The sequence below is a fragment of the Nesoenas mayeri genome, assembly GCF_963082525.1.
Source record: "Nesoenas mayeri genome assembly, chromosome: 5".
Taxonomy (NCBI): domain Eukaryota; kingdom Metazoa; phylum Chordata; class Aves; order Columbiformes; family Columbidae; genus Nesoenas; species Nesoenas mayeri.
The window spans coordinates 30,331,043-30,348,482 of record NC_137548.1 but is presented as its reverse complement, the minus strand read 5'-3'; the positions used below and the strand labels follow the sequence as shown (position 1 = coordinate 30,348,482).

At 36.3% G+C, this 17,440-nt stretch overlaps 1 protein-coding gene across 2 annotated transcripts in view; it reads right to left on the bottom strand.

The window, feature by feature from the left end:
• PRKD1 (protein kinase D1) overlaps nucleotides 1-17,440 on the bottom strand; it is a gene marked incomplete at both ends in the record, with an annotated part of 133,424 nt that overhangs the window by 39,915 nt on the left and 76,069 nt on the right. For both annotated transcript variants that reach the window (XM_080346118.1, XM_080346117.1), the window contains 2 exons: nucleotides 2,109-2,269; nucleotides 2,995-3,126. In XM_080346118.1, coding sequence (XP_080202244.1) covers nucleotides 2,109-2,269; nucleotides 2,995-3,126 — 293 coding nt within the window. The remainder of the gene's footprint in view (nucleotides 1-2,108; nucleotides 2,270-2,994; nucleotides 3,127-17,440) is intronic.

The window sequence follows — 17,440 nt, the reverse complement described above, 5'->3', positions numbered from 1 at the left end:
AATTGCTCTGAATCTACATAATAAATGGGGTTAAAAATAACATTTATTTTAGTCCTATTTAAAGAATACACAGATATCTGGTTTAATTCAGTGGTCCCTAACTGAGGTTATATTTTGTTACCAGCAATTCAAGTGTCACATCAATACTAATAAAGAATGATATGATTTTGTGAATGATTTTTCTTAGTATATTCACATAGACTATAGAAATACGCAATGCATTCCAAAGTGCATGCTTTGGTTGGTACCAAACTGCCATATACCTGCCATAAAACTTATCTGACAAGTACTGCAGAAGAATGGAGTCCAAAGAACAGATCTGACACAGGAGAACTGACAAAGCTTATGCACACTTAAAGAAAAGGAAAAAAATTGAAATACATTGAATGCAAAAAACCCAAAACAAAATAGAAGACATTTAGAAGCCATGTGTGAGAGCACTTCTGAAAATCTGGTAAATGATACCATGATTTCCTGAAATAAAGTGAAAACAGAAAGCTATTTCATTTCTTGAGGCTAATGTCCCTCCTTATACCTATTGTAAATACATTTCCTTTATGCATGCATGTGTGTGTGCATGTGTGGCATTCTCATTCATCAGCACAGGTACACTGATGGTTACATGTTCTTAGAGAAGCATAACCTTCAGTATATATGAAACTTACAGTATTTCTTCACTGGCAATTCTAACGTTTTCAAAAGTTTTAAAATATGCAGCTTTGCAAACCAGGTATTTCACGTAAGAATGCATCAGTAAACAACACAGTCATATTAAAAATGTTTTCAATTTGCAATTTTTTGCTACCTTGTAACTGTACAGTGAAGTGAATATTTATAGAGAGTACACCAGGATGCTCACTCATCCAATTTTTTAAACCAAAATTCCAGAAGCAATTCAGAATAAGGGCCAGCTTTCCTCAAAATTTTTTGTCTTGGTCTAAATAAGTCAGCATTTCTGAAACACCTACTGAGAACTGTGAATAATCTATAAGGATTTGTTGCTGCAGTTTTTGCAGAACTTAAGTACCTTACTCATTTATGCAGCTTTTCAATTAAAAATACAGATTCATAATGTTAACCTTAATTTCCAAGTAGCTTTAGACTAATGATAATCAGTAGCATAAGTACATAATTATGGTTCATAGATGGTACTGCATATAACGCCAGGCCTACATCATTTGCAATAGTGTCCTTTTAGTATGTCAAGTTTAATAAGTTTAATATTCTAATTGAGAGGAAAACATGATAATTGTTGTGTGTACTTATAAATTCTTTCCTCTCTTTTAAACCTTAAGGTTTTCAAAACTTTCACTTAGGAGTGGATTCATTTACACACAGTGTAATTTCTTAACTATTCAAGTATATGATGACCATAAGCGTTTAAAGGAATAAATATGTCAAAGATACAAAAATACATATCATTCTAATTTACTCCAGTCATTGCATCTTGTTCTTAGAAGAGTTGTTTTCATGATGGAAAACTCCTATATTAATGCATATACAAGTATACTATATTTTTATGTGTGCCTGTGTGTATACTGTACATCTACATACACATCTACAAACATATATACTGATATAGACATACATTCACCACAAAGATCTGTTTAAGGAAATAATGGACACTTCTCCTACTTTCTTTTCAATACTTAAAAATATGCTAAATACCCAGGTTTCAACTAATTAACTGTAGGCTTGACTGTGGCAGATACTCAGTTTGACACCATGGTGTTTGGGTCACCATGTTTTTTCCTGGTACCAATGGATATAATGGCCTGATATAGAAGAAATGCAAGTTCTAGTTCCAGAGAGACATCCTACAAGATGCAGCTGCTCACATGAGCACAGGTGGTAGTTTTACACCTTCAAAACAACCTAATTCTTGACAAAGGGAGGAGAGTCCTGGTAGTATCAGAAGTGCCACATACCTTAAACCTACATACCCTAGCCCTTTCAAGTCCAGATGCCTTTTCTCTCAACAATGTTTTGTCATTTACATACCACCCTCCTCTGTGGTCTCTAACAGGCAAAAACAGATCCTGTAGTACTAAATGCCGTTATTTCTTAGCAGCAACAGCCACGGCCTCTATAGCTAGGGGATCCCATACCAGAAGGGGTTCATCCGACATGCTGGACGAGGGTTCTGCAGAAATTGTCCGAACAGAGCTGACTCCTGTTAGGGAAACGTTTGACAGGCGCCTTTTCCGTACGCCACTGCAGTTGTTAGGGATTTTAAATGCACATCTCTTATGGTAATTTAGACCACATCCTGAAAAGATAAATTTAAAACCATCTGATTAAGGTTTATTACCAGAAAAAGCAAAGAACTTTTTGTTTTGTTCAAAAACAACAAGAATTCAAAAACACAAGCTATATTTTTGATTTAACTTTCTTTCCTCTACTCTACTGGCTTAGCTCCTATATGCTACCAATTTTTAGAGAAATAATGTTAGAAGCTCCAAAAAGTTGTATCTATAACCAGTATTTCTTTTTTGATTTTTCAAAAATCTGTGGTTTCAAAGTGCAGGAAATTCCTGTGATCAGCATCTGGGAGGTAAGGAAGTCTTTCACTGCAATGTTATATTCCATTGGATACGGTCTGCCAGGAGTCAAATAGTTGTGTCAAAATAAGGAAAGATAGCTATTACAAACTCATATGGATTAACAGTAATTTCAGTTAAATGATCTGAATTAATGTGATATAGAATGAGATAGAGACTCAGGCTCATAAAGGGGAATGTTAGACACAGAAAACCTTAAAAGTACATATAGATCTTTTTTTTTTGCATTTCAGAGTATCTAGGAGACCTCAGAGCAGTAAAAAGGATTTGTTCTTTAATCAATTCATCATTTCGATAGTTCTTACTGTCTCTACCTACTGTAATTATTTTCTGATGTATAACCAATTTAAAAGCAGCATCAGAGACAACATGCATAAGTGGAACGGAGAGGTCTCTTCCTGAGACTGAAAAATCCCATCTCACTGCAGCTTACCTTCACATTTGAGCCCCTGACGCACCAGTCCCCACAGCATTTCTCCACAATGGTCACAGAAGGCTGGCGCTCGGTACGAATGAACAAAAAGAGCATGGGGCCGGATTTGAAAGTCTTCAAATGTAGCAGAAGCTGTAACAAGGAGATTATTCCAAAAATTAATAGAATTATTACCATAACTAATAGGCTCCTTTACATGGTACTTCACAGAACAAAGCAAACCTCCTTTTGGTCACTGTGATGATGAACTTTGAATTTTATATTGGTCATTGTACTACATTCTGAAGATAAAATAATTAATGATTTACCACCACACTACAATGACTCCCATAAAAGAATGAAGCTGCTTTTACAAACTCACAAAAGTAACTTCTCTGAGAATATTTTTGCAATAAAACAAAGGAAGATGAATGGACAAGCTATGTAGCCACTTCATAGAAAAGCTTTGTCTCTGAATAGAAATACATTCCTAATTTGCATTTGAGAGAAAAAAATAAAAACAAAACAAACAAACAAACAAGAAAACCACCCCACCATTGTTTAAATGGTTCAATTCAAATAAACTCCTAAAGATCCAAATACCCTTAGCCTCTGGTTTGTTCCCTGTTAATTAATGAAAAAAGGACCAGAAATCTGCATACCCATCAAGAAAAGGTTTTTAACTAATTAGAGCGGAGTACTAATAAAGACCTACGCCCTGGATTCATTTCCTTCTGTGTACAAAAACGCTGCTTTTAGGCAAAACCTTTCTAAAAATGTCCACAGAAAAACATGTTTCTAGCCCAAACCAATTTCTAGACTAGGGAACTTTTAATAGAGGTATTTGGAATACCATCACAAAAGTAGGATCCAATGACTTCACAGATATAAAACTTTATTTTTATTGTTATTGTTATTATTATCCAAATCACCTAACAGTTTCTTTAATTCAGGATTTCATTTTTTTCACAATTATTCTGTTTCTAGTTTTCATAATAAGCCATGTTAAAAAGTTGACTTAATTAATAAAATTAGGACTTCATAAAACAGTTGAATATGTTAGAACATCCTGAATCTGAAATAAAATAGTTTTATATTTATTTAACTACATTAGGCCAGGTAATTTTCAGCCTCAATGGTTTCCAAACACATAAGGATACTTGTTCAAGTATGTTATCTTTCTATTTTTTTTCCACACTACAGTGGTCAAGTTCAGTGTTAAGGCAATGCTCACTCTATAATGGCAATGGTCTCCTTGGTATACTAGAAAATACAACTCATCAAGACATTACTAACTTATTGTGATTTTACTTTGTCTACTTGAAAGTCAACCACCTTTTTGGTGCATATAGCCAGATGCTTTTCTGCAATCCTGACTGAATCAAAGGGTCAAGCAATCAAACTTTAAAATATATTTTGATATTATTTAAAATATAAAAAAAAAAGTATTTTTTATTCACTTGTACAAAGAGAACAAAATACAGGCAATTAACTTCCCTATTTAATTTCATATTGAAGATATGTTGTAGGAACTAGTACACCACCTCCCCAGTACATCATCGATTTGTAGAGTTCAAGAAGGATGCATTTATCTGGGCTTCTATATCAGCATAAAGCCACCAGGAGGAAAAGTTGCCTCTATGGTCCTACCACATATGGATACCCCTTGACCTACGACAGCCCAGCAGCTGGATGAGATCAAATTACAGACAAGAATGACACTGAACCTAAAGAAAAGTTGTACTGGAGAAGGAGGAGCAAACACAACACTTTCAGGAGTTCACAGTCATGCTGTAACCTCTCTGAATAGAAAATACACGCGAAAATCTGTGCTGGTCAGCCTACAGGTTGGATTCTCCACTCTTGTCTCATATGGAAGCACTGACAGGAATATTTTCTGTTGTCTACTACCAAGGAGTCATTTTGGGCCTTGGAAATTCACACTCTCCATTCCCCTCCGAAACTGTGATACACACATGAAGACACGGTCTTCACCATTTTGCAATCTCCAGCCATGTAGTACGCTACAACATACCTCCTCAGTAATGCAGACCACTGTAAACACATCACTAAACCTTCAAATCTCTCTACTTGTTTTCTTCAGAATATCAGTCTAAATTCAGAGTCTCAGCCTTTCTGTTCCGGACTCTTGATTCTGGAGTTTGCATAGCATATCTACCTACAGCTTTATGAAGAATATTGCAATTAACATCTCCACTTCTTCACACAACAAAATGATCATGGAGAAGTCATATATCTGGGAGCCTTCTCAAGGACAAGCATACAAACTGAAACACCATGTCCTATCAGCTTCCAACAGAACTGCAATGTACACTTCTTTGCTATTATCTCTTTAGTTTGAATTTGCAAATAAAAAATAGAAAACCAAAAAGCCTAATAAAACAAGATACTCAGTGAGCACGCATTTCTCCCCAAGGAAAAAGATGAGGAAGACCCTACTATAGGACCTTCAAACATGATAGCCACGAATTTCAACAACATAAATGTGAATTTTGGAGATGCACACTTTTTGTTTATTAAAAACAAACTTTCCTGAGGTTGTTTCTGAAAGCATACAAGTAATAATCAAAGCACTATTAAAATAAGAGAAGTGTGTAAAATAAAACTACTCTAAGTCTCAATCTAGAAAAGTATTTAAGTACATATATAAGTTTATGCCTATTTCCTTGAATACCTACCTGAAGTTACATATGTATTTAAATTCTATATTGAATAAGATTAAAAATATTTTATCTTTACACTAAAATACTAGCTTTTGAGAAAATAAATATCAATATCACTGTAGAAGCAAATCTGAAATTAAAACCTCCTACCTCCCTTGCCTTAGGGATCCGATCATTTGGCTCTCTTCCTGAGTCCTGAATTCAGTTCCATTTGAAGCTTTTAAGTGGATGGAAAGTGTTTTGTTCATGAGTGCCATTCTCTCTATCCCCTATCCCCCTTTCACAAATGGTAAAGAAATAATTGATATTCTTTCCATTACAGCTGTAAACTGAACCTTCCAATCTCCCTGCAAATTAATTAATGTGTTATCATGGCTCATGTTCTTCTAATAAAAAATGTTTCTACTCCCAAGGCAAAAAAAAAGTAATTCAGAAATTACTTTATTACATCTTTTGTTTAGGTCACATTACAAATACATGTGATATTGAAAAACCACCACACTTAGCAATAATAACATTAACACAATTTTAGGGAGACAGAATTCAAATGTAAAATGAACTCCTAAAATACTGAACTCGCAGTTGCTGTATCAGTTACTACAAATGCATGTACAGTATTGCATATGTAGTTTTTTTTCATTTAAATGTCCTTCTTTTTAAATGTGCTTACAATTTCTTGTACAATACATGTTGCAAAACAGAGATTATCAGTTTTTAAAGAAATTGCCTTTCAGTGGAAGCTTAAATTTTGCCTAAGTGTTTAAGTGATTATCAAATTAACACCGAGATTATTGTCTGTGCTGAATTACGTCTGCATTTAAATAGCTCTGCACCAGGTTAGGCTGTTGTTTCATGGTGACCTCACCCTCCTGTATCTGCTACATCACTGAGTATATACTGGAGTTGAAGCTCAGCAGGGGTGAACTGACCGGCAAAACTGTTCACTTACCACCAAGTGTGAGAACATCTGAACTGTATTTCTGTGTCGATAAGGGAGCAGGAGCTGAACTGAAGGGTCCTCAGAGCTATATTTGGAAGCTCCAGAAACCAAAGACAAAGGATGGGAAGGCAGGAAACAGTTTCAGGGAACAACAAAGGACTGTTTGAGCCTACTTTTATATGGGGTTTTGGGGAGTGTAGACGAGCATCCCAACAAATCACTATTAGAGGATTTACTCCACAGTTTAAAGATACTCTTAGGTACTAACCATAGAGAAGGTCAGCACAAAATTGAACTTAACAACAAACTGCTAGATGAGGAGCACCAATCTGTTAGTTGAAAAGGTAACTGAGGCAAGTTCTATGATGCTTCCAGCATGATCAGAAAAGGATACCAATGGTAAAAATAAGCAATGAAAATTACTGTTCTTATTCTACATTTCAAAAGTCCTCGCTGCAAAACCGGAATTTACATCATTTTATATAACGATATATTAAAAAAGCCATATTATTTTATTCTGATATAATAAATTAAAAAATAAAAAGGCAGGGAGAAAATACGTATTTTATTTTGAGAAAGCTTTAAATTTTGTAAGTACTGCAGAACATAGCAATAACAATAAAAAACTTCATTCTTTCTCCATCTTTTGAAACTGTTTTGGCAACGTTCCAGTCTGTTGAAAGGCATGGAAGTGTCTTGGGTTTTAATTTTTAAGGTAAATAGTGTTTTTCTATGTTTCAGATTTACATGCTCTCATCGGGCTCTGCAGACCAGCATTTTGTTTGCTTGTGTCATGAAATGATGTTATTTCAGAGCACTGTTCACTCTAACTAGTGTCTCATTAAGACCTGAACTGGAAAAAACTATGTTAATGAGCAAGTTACACAAATCTTTACTCCTTATAAACATGGGTAATTCATGTTTCTTGTAGTGCCACCTGTATGGCATAGTTAACTTTCTATGGCTAAACCTAGAATGGCTTAAATTTTCCAAACATGCAATTCTAGAAGCAGTCATATATGAATTAGGTTCTTCTTTTAAACTTCTTGGATCATCTGGTAATTCATAACTTTTTAAGATTATGCATCCAAAAAGTCTTTCATATAGCAACTAACAATCAAGGTTTTAACTTTCAGAATACTCCTGTTATTCACTGAAAAAAACCCTCTTGATGAAGAGAAAGACATATTTTTTTCAAATGAAACTGAGACATTTCTTATTAACAAAAAAGCTTCTCTAATGTCAGGCTATCCTTATGCTTTGACAGAGCACTGATGCTGCAAATGCAGCTTTATGGCTCTATGTAAAATTGTGCAGTGAAAAAGAAGGGGTTCCAAGTATGCCTACAACCATACCCTGAAAAACTTACTACTCTGCAGAAAAGTTTGCAATGTTACGTTCTTAATACGATACTGTCACACTGTTAGCTCTCAGGCTAACTTGTCATCATCTATTTAAGCATTCCTACTATCAGCAAAACAGAGACATTGAAACTACAACAGTTATGACAAGACTATTTCATCAAGTCTGCTGATGACTTGGCTGTTAATGGCGAGTACTCCTTGTTCTGGGCTCAGGAGCAGATCTATCAATCAGCACAGCTGCAAATGTGAACAAAGAAGCCATTGCAACTCAAAGAAGCAAGATCCTGCATTCAGAAAGAGGCAAATTATTTACCGATCATTTTGAGTCCAAAAGGGCTTTGAACTATTAGCAGAGGTGAGGTCCTGCTATTATAAGCAACAGAGCTTCACGTAATGGGAGCTGTCATCGAGCATCCACGTCTCTCATCGTGCAAGAAACCATAAACCACATGATTAGCAACAGCATGCCGTTGTGAAAAGCAGACATTCTTCTGCTACGCTCTCCCATTTGAATGCCTTTAAGAGTAACATATGCCATGGACTTCCCACAGGCACTTGTAACTGAGTCCTTCCCTACAAGAATTGCTGGCGTTCACCACTTAAAAAATAAATATAGCATACAATTATAACACTATTCCACTTAAACCATAACAGTTAATTACTGTACATACTATTTCACTGGGCTAAGAGAAAGCATTTTATTCTTTTTGATATTCCACCCTGGCAAAAGACAATCTAAGTTTTCAGAGTTCTATCAAAGTCAGCAGAGCTAGGGCAGTTCATACAAGTTGATCTCTGATCTCCATCTTGAAATCTGATACAAAATTAAACTAAGATTATCAAGATCCTGACACATAATGGAAATTATAACTTCCTAACATCTAGATATGTACAGATTTGTAATCACTCTGTTTCTTTATTTGTTCTGCTCGAAAATAGGGAAACTTGGAAAAAGGGGATCTAGTGAGTTTTCTGGATATGTATGTGAGTACTTCAGCACTCTAAATTTTGCATGCAGGAAAATCCTTCAAATCCAACAAGTATCATTTTGTTTTCCTTATCTGTTATTGTTTTACCCAAATTATTTAAGTAAAAAAGAGCTTAAATTACTAACGCTAACAGTTGGCAGGTAATGGGCTGTAGGAGGCAGGAATGGAGGGGGAGATAAATTTTCAGACTTGAATTTTGAACTCTCAAAGAAGCCTGCTACTTGCTAACTGCAACTGGAACTGGCTAGTTGAAATTTTTTAAAACATCCAGACTAAACAGCAGTGGCATGTCCTCAGTCCTTCAGTGACAGAGGCAGGAAACTGAAATATCAGCAACATGGCTGATCACAAAGTTGTGCTTCTGTATGTGGACTATTTAGTTTGGAAACACTGTGAACTTGTGGGTCTAGAAAGAAAAGAAGGTCCCCAAAAAGATGCAGTCATTTCAGGAGGAGGAAGGGGGACTGTAAAACTAAGGTGAACATCCTGCTTAGAAGTAAGATGCTGAAGTGGGGGAAGATCCAAGAGTTCAGGGAGATGGAGGCCAGGGTACCTCCATGCATTTTGGTTGGTGACATACAAGACTGGGAGCTGCAAGCAGTAGGACAGCAGGAACAAACACAAGGTTGTGCCCAGCCTTCCCTGGAGCTACCGAATGTAAGGCTGGGAAGGGAGCAAATGAGCCAGCGTGGAAGGCATCCAGTAAGGTAAATGGTTTGATCTCCTTTGAAATAAAATCCAGTATGTAGATTCACTACAGATTATTGTTTAAATCTCACATCATGGGTGAGGTAATGCAAACAAGAAATCGTAGGAGATAATAAACCATTTGTAATAATTTGTCCAATGCTAGCTCAGGCTTTTACAGAGAGTTTTAATTAAAAAATAACTTTTATGGGTCAATAAGCTTGATTCACGTGTACATTCTGAAGTTCAACTCTAATGGACTTCTATTCATTTGAGAATGATTCCACAGTTTCAAACCTGCAAATTGTACAGTACAGTAGGCTTTATATTCTTTTGAAATCCTGGCACAGAATTATTTCTTTTTGAATTTACTCATTTTTCAACCAAGTAGAAAAATCTGCAACACCTTAGTTCATGGATTGGCTGGAAGAGACCCTCAAGATCATCAAGTCCAAACATTAACCAAACTCTGGCATTAAACCATGTTCCTAAAAACCTCATATATATGTCTTATAAACACCTCCAGGAATGGTGATTCCACCACTTCCCTGGGCAGCCTGTTCCAATGCCTGACAACCCTTTCCATTAAGACATTTTTTCTAATAGCCAACATAAACCTCCCCTGGTGCAACCTGAGGCCATTTCCTCTTCTCCTATCACTTACTACTTCGGAGAAGAGACCAACACCCTCCATGCTACAACCTCCTTTCAGGTAGTTGTAGACAGCAATAACATCTCCTCTCAGCCTCCTTTTCTCCAGGCTAAATAGCCCCAGTTCCCTCAGCCGTCTCCCATCAGACTTGTGCTCCAGACCTTTCACCAGCTTTGTTGACCAGCTTCTCTGAACTCCCTCCAGCACCTCAGTGTCTTTCCTCTAGTGAGGAGCCCAAAACTGAACACAGGATTCAAGGTGTGGCCTCACCAAAGCTGAGTACAGTGGGACAATCACTTCCCTAGTCCTGCTGGCCACACTATTTTTCATGCACGCCAGGATGCTGTTGGCCTTTTTAGCCACCTGGGCACACTGCTGGCTCATATTCATACAACTGTCAATGCACATCCCCAGGGCCTTTTCTACGAGGCAGCTTTCCAGCCACTCATCCTTGAGCCTGTAGCTGTGCCTGGGGTTGTTGTGACCGAAATGCAGGACCTGGCACTTGGCCTTATTGAACCTCATACAGCTGGCCTCAGCCCAATGATCCAGCTGGTCCAGATCCCTCTGTATGGCCATCCTACTCTCCAGCAGATCAACACACCCACCCAATTTGGTGTCATCTGCAAACTTACTTAGGTTGCACTCAGTCCCTCATCCAGATAATTGATAAAGATACTAAAGAGAACTGGCCCAGTACTGAGCCCTGGGGAACACCACTAGTGACCAGTCACCAACTGGATTATACTTCATTCACCACAATATTTTGGGCCTGACCATCCAGCCAGTTCTTTACCCAGAGAAGAGTATACTTGCCCATGACAGTTTCTCCAGGAGAATGTTGTGGGAAACAGTGTCAAAGGTTTTACTGAAGTCTAAGTACACAATATCAACCAGGTCACCTAGTCATAAGAGGAGATCAGGTTGGTCAACCAGGACCTGCCTTTCATAAACTCATGCTGACTGGGCATGATCACTTGGTTGTCTTATATGTGCTCTGAATTGTGGTTGATTTTTTAAAATGGATTACAACAATTCAAGAATGACTCAACACAGAAACATTTCCAGTGCCTCGCCAGGTAGATCTGAAAGTCAAAGATAAGCAAAATGTTTAGAGAATATATTGGTGCCCCACTGAAGATAACAAAAGTGTCCTACTGACTTAATAAGTTTACTCAGGATTTCACCCATGCACAAAAATAAATGGGACTGAAATTAACATTGGAAAATGGCGACACTAATATTCCTCACTTGACATTGTGTTCAGTTTCTGTGAGACCAACTTGAAAAGAAGGATGGTAAGAGGGAAAACCTGTTGGATAAGAAAAACCACTGAAGGTATGGAAGAGACTTCCATATAAGGAGAGATTAAAGACTGTAATTGTTTCATTTGGAAAGGAAATGAGTAAGAGTTTACTGGAGTCAAGAAGAGGAAGCAAAAAAAAAAACAAACCAAAAAACCACAAACCAGGAAAAAAACAGAATAACCTTCTGCACCAACAAACTCGAGTGATAGGAGTTTTTATGTCCTAAGAAGCAGGCAAGATCTCCAAACTTATTTTTGGCAACGAGTCACACCTTAACTAGGTTAACAAAAACATTCTTGGGGCCTCTTCAAGAGTCAGCATGAGCCAGATTTCAGTTGGAATAACAGTGTCTCCAGGTTTGAATCATGCTACCAAACAGCAGTTGCAACCTGTGGCAGTTCCTGAGTCTCTTCCTCAGTTTCCGTTTCGAGTTGTTATATTCCCCAAGGGAAAGTGGTTTGCTTGTTTGTGCTCAGATCTGCTTTAGCTACAAACCTCAATCACTTCCTAAAAGGAGATTTGTATCTTACCACAAAGGGGTGCAAACACCATTTATTGGAAATAACCATGAGACTGTGCATTGCTATTAGCTCCTTCAAAATACCAAAGCCAGCAGTCAGTCAACAAAAGTAAATTTTATGAACTTAATACTGACATTGAAAGACTTTTTTTTTTTTCCCTTTTACATAAGCCATATTTAGTTTTAAATCTACTGGAGCAATGAGTTATTGAGATCATTAATTCAGAGAGACTGAAAGATTAGAATGAACTTCCAAACAGTAGATCTTTCTCCTGACATATATCCAAGCAGTGTAGAATACAGTGTTGACAGGTTAAAAACACACCTCTTCTGATAGGCAAGTTATTCCAAGTGGCTTACCTTTTATCCTTTCACTATGCACCTCTCCAAATAATTTACAGCTATATTCTCCATTCAAGACTCCTATCAATTAACAAATACTCCAATACAAGTGTTTGGACAATCATGTACCAGTCAATAAACTGTCTAACAAATTTATCAAATACAAATGTATATGACAAATCAAAGAGTGTTCTGCTTAGCCTAAGTAAGGCTTGTTCCCTGTTATATGTTGTAGCTAGTAAAAATGAAGTGTGAGAGGTAGTTATTTGGTGGAAGAGGATGAAGTCTGGTGAGGAAAAGAGAAATTTTCGCATTTTGGCAGTTTTACGATTTGAGTCTGTGTTAGTAGCAGAAACAACTGAAAGAATATAAAGACCCGAGAAAAGGAGAAAGGAAACTTAATTGAAGTTTTCTTACTCACATACTCAAAAAAGACAATTCATTTTTTTTAAAGAGGTGAACATTTTTTTTCTAATATATAAGCTCAAGTGAACCTACAGTGGTGACCTCCAAACTGGGGTGCACACACCTCTGGATGTGCACAAGACACTCCATTAGGGCGCAGGAAAAAAATACTAGAACTTCAGCAACACACGCAAGTTATAAATGCAGATGCCCATGCTCTGCCACAAAAGATTTTCTGAAGCACAGAGGAGGTGACAAGGACAGATAATACAAACGCAGTGACATTATAAGCATTTTCTGGTTTGTCTCTATTACTTTCCTAAGAATTCCAAGACTTCTATTTGCTTTTCTGGAACTTCTTCTGAACTTCTCAAAGCCTCTTATAACAGACAAATCAATACATTCTCCTGACAATTCTTATTGATCTATACTGAATTTCATCTGGGGTGACACTGACTCTTCACTAGTCATGCTTTCTAGATCATTTATGAATGTATTTAACAGCACAGACCTAAGAACCTCTGCTAGTGACCCACTTCCACTGTGAAAACAGCATGTAATTGTACCCTTTGTTTTCTAAGTCATAAATAGTTATTTATCCATTTGAGCATCTATCTCCTTCTTTCATGAAAGCGTAGTTTCTTTATAAGCCTTTGAAAAAGAAATTGTTTGTATGACTTCTGGAAAACCAAGCAGGCTATCTCAACTGAAGAGAAAACTTGATATTATTATTAGACAGCACACAAAATAAAAATGTCCCATCTCCAAAAACTGGACAATTAAAGGTGAAACAATGTAGCCTGTGAGATCTATTAGCTTGCAGGGGAACAGTGACCTCCCCTAAAAAGGTCCTGTTCTGAGAGGATTTGTGTATTTTCTCTCAAGGATTCAGCTTCTCTATCAGTACTATTTTTTCTAACATCTAGTTTAATTTTATTTTTTTTTTTTTATAAATAAAAAATGGCATTGCTTATGATTACCAAATAACAAGCTTTAAAATTACGTCTAAAATCTTGACATGAATGAGAAATTCTAAGTTCAAAAAGCTTACTTAAAATGGAGAACTTACTGTCTTGCAATCCACATTCAAAAAATTTTGCAACTATTTCAGATTTTCTGCTGCTGAAATAATAATTAAATACTAAAAACAAACAGAAAGACCCAAGGAAGAATAACTAGCATGGTCTGTATTTCTGAAAGAGCACTAGAAGCAAAGATGACATATTAACTGCTTCTCTACTAACAATCATTTTACTAAGTGCATACTGTTGATGATGCTGCCAAAGAATATAAGGAAATGATGTTGATAGGATATCTGGTTTTTTCATCCTGTTTTTACCTACTCTCTCCTGCAGCAGAAAGAAAAAAAAATGGTAAGGCAATATGGGAGGGGGAATTCAGAAAGATTCTGCTGATGCAGAAAAACTAAAAATCTTGAAGTCTGTATCAGAGGGTAACAATTATAACATTTATGAGCTGAAGACAATGAGGAAAAATAAAAACATAGAAGGAGAGACTCTTTTAGTCCTAAGCACTTTGAACTCAGTCATCTATCTGAAATTCATGATCCAAGAATGATGTTGGCTAATGAACAGTGAGGGATACAAAATCACTCTACTTTAATCTAATCAGTAGTGAGTCTTAGCTCTACAGAACTATGAAAAAATATGACAGCTAGACACAATTAAAAGGATATAGAAGAAGAATAATTTTAAAATATATCATTTCAGACAGGACAGAGAAAAGATAGTTGTATTTCTCAAAGACATGAGAGTGTTAACATAGCAGTGAAGACACCACGAGAGCAATGCTTTTCAATTACAACAAAGCAAAGTCAAGAACTTTGACCAACTGTATATGTAACATAAAATGATGTTCAAAGATATAACATCATAATGTTTATCTCAAGGAGCTTGCAATTGGACTAACATTACAATCCAGTTGATATATAGCATTTACTATAACTGCATAGTTATCCACAGCTTTTATCCAGTTCAACATATTTTATCATATACAAGAGAGTATAAACTGTACTGAATCCAAAAAAAAATGTCAGCATCTAACGATCAGATGGTGTACCGTCTATATGACATTAAACCAGAAACAGCTTCTTAACAAAAGCAGTGGATCAATTCCCACCCTCATCAGCTCAGCAAGGGAATGTAAAATAGCTGCTATTTGACTCTTGCTTCAGGAATCCTGCCATGTTGAGCACAACTGCTCACAGCAAGCAGACGAAGTACATTCCACTAATTTACACAAGATGCTAACATTTCATCCTCTGCCTTCCAGTGGCTGGCAAAGATCTCTTACATCCCAATGTAATTCTGCCTCAGTAAAAACAGATAGAATTTTTATAATATAAGCAAACTCATATTAAAACTATATATATTTTTTTTTTTTTTCCCTTCTATATAACATGAAAAGGCTTGGCAAATTTACACAGCAGCTTTTATTAAACTTTCATGAACAAGGTATAACACAGGACATAAACTATGCTGGCAAGAAAGTAAGTCTGAAGGCGTCTGAAGTAATTGTTTCCTTGAAGGCCTTGAAAAACGGAACTCAAAAAGAGTCAGCGTATAGATGTACATAACCACAGCAACTCTTATTTATCAGCTTGTTCTACAGAGTATGTGCTTCCATTTAAGGGAAAAATGGCAAATCTGCTTCACCTGAAAAAGTTCACAAATACACAGATGAAGTGGTTGTAGTTGCATCTGTAGACAGCTTGAAATAAAAACTTAATGCAATCTTCATTTTAGAAAGAGGTTAATTCATCTACAATCCAGATCTCATGTAATAACTTACACAATAACTACGGAAGGACTGTACATCTCGATCATTAATATGGCTTTTTTTGCCTTAACAAACAGCAGCTGAAATAAATAATTTTTAAAGTCTAGTCCAACTATAGCAAACAGCTTCAAAAACCAGGAGTAAAGCTTAAAGAAGGCAGTGTAAGAAAGCAAGCATATTTCATTCAAGCATATTTCACTGGTCAGGTTGAAGCTTGTAGCAAATGCTACTTAATCACATCAAGATTGAAAAACACTTTTCAGCTTAAGCTCACCTTACAGAAATTGACTTCCTGCTCTTCAGCAAACAGTAAGACTGCATTTTAAAGAGAGACCTACAGAGATGCAATTTTTGCTTTCTCTTCCTTCCACTGTTTATGAATGACTGACTACTCATTTATAGCTGCCTTTGATGATAACTCTGACTGCAACTTTTGTGCTGCCTACTAATTTTTTAGAGTATTCTAAATCAAAAAGAACCCTTCCTACAAATACAACTTGATAAAATCCTTTCCGCAAAGATTTGGATTCTTTTTTAGTCTGAAATGCAATTTAATTAAGGAAATGTTGGATTCAATGAACACATTACTAGAGACTTCCACAGCACTAGTAACGGTCTTTCCTCTTCTGAGCATCAGGAGACCAGGTGCACTTCTCTAACATTTTGGAGAAGAAATGAAATAGAAAATGCACAGCTAAGAAAACAGCAGCATGACAAGTAATACATTACTGACAGAATGGTGATTCTGTCAGTATTGGTGATACTGTTCAATGAATGCCCTGGTATGCAGCCTAATAAACCACCTGAGTTCAACATATAAATTTGTAATTTTAATACATTTCTGAAGTGTCCCCATAACTCCTATACAAACACTATCAGAATGCCACGTAGTCAACACAACCAAAATGTTAAAACAAACAATATTTTAAACATACATAAAATAAAAGGAAGAAAACACTATAGGATGTAAAATTAAAACTGTATTTATGAGGGCCACTAACATTCAGAACAAAAGTTCCCTTTCCTTTTTTTAATGTGCAGTTGACTGAGTCCGTAACTCAATGTGCCCTTTTGCTTCCACTCTCATAATAATGCCTGACCTTTCACTTCTAAACTGCCAGAATCTATATTGACACTGAACGACAATGAATCTGGCTGACTGCAATGGCCAGTGCTTATCTCCTCTGGACCAGTCAGCCGCCATACAGACATTTGTTCTGTGAGTTATGCGATTCTTACACTCCATTAAAATCCAAACACATAAGGTAGCAATGCAAAATACAAGTAATAATGTTCATTATGAATATAAAAGCACCTTAAGTGTTGCATTCTGAGCTGATTAAATTTCTTGTGTTTCACCAGAAACCTCTAATTTTACCACAAACTCCTTCAGTTATATTGTATGACATCCACAGGTACAATTTTCCTTCCCAAAATGGACTGAAGTGCTTCAGCTACAATGAGCAGCTCCTCTCGACTATAAATTCTTCTAGATAAGTTTTCGTATCTTTCAAGAACCTGTAATGTAAGCTCTAAACCAGAAGATGATCATATTCATTATTCCTCAAACTGTTAAAAACATTAAGTACAATTAAAAAAAAAAACAAACCAAAACAAACCACAGGCTGTTCAGCCTTTACAAAAGACCTTGTAATTAAGTAAACAACAATGAAAACAGGAAAACACATAGTATTAGGATATGAACTGATTACATAACCACACAGTACTAGGACTCACAGTTCAGCTTTCTCTAGCCTGACCAGTATCGACATGTGCAA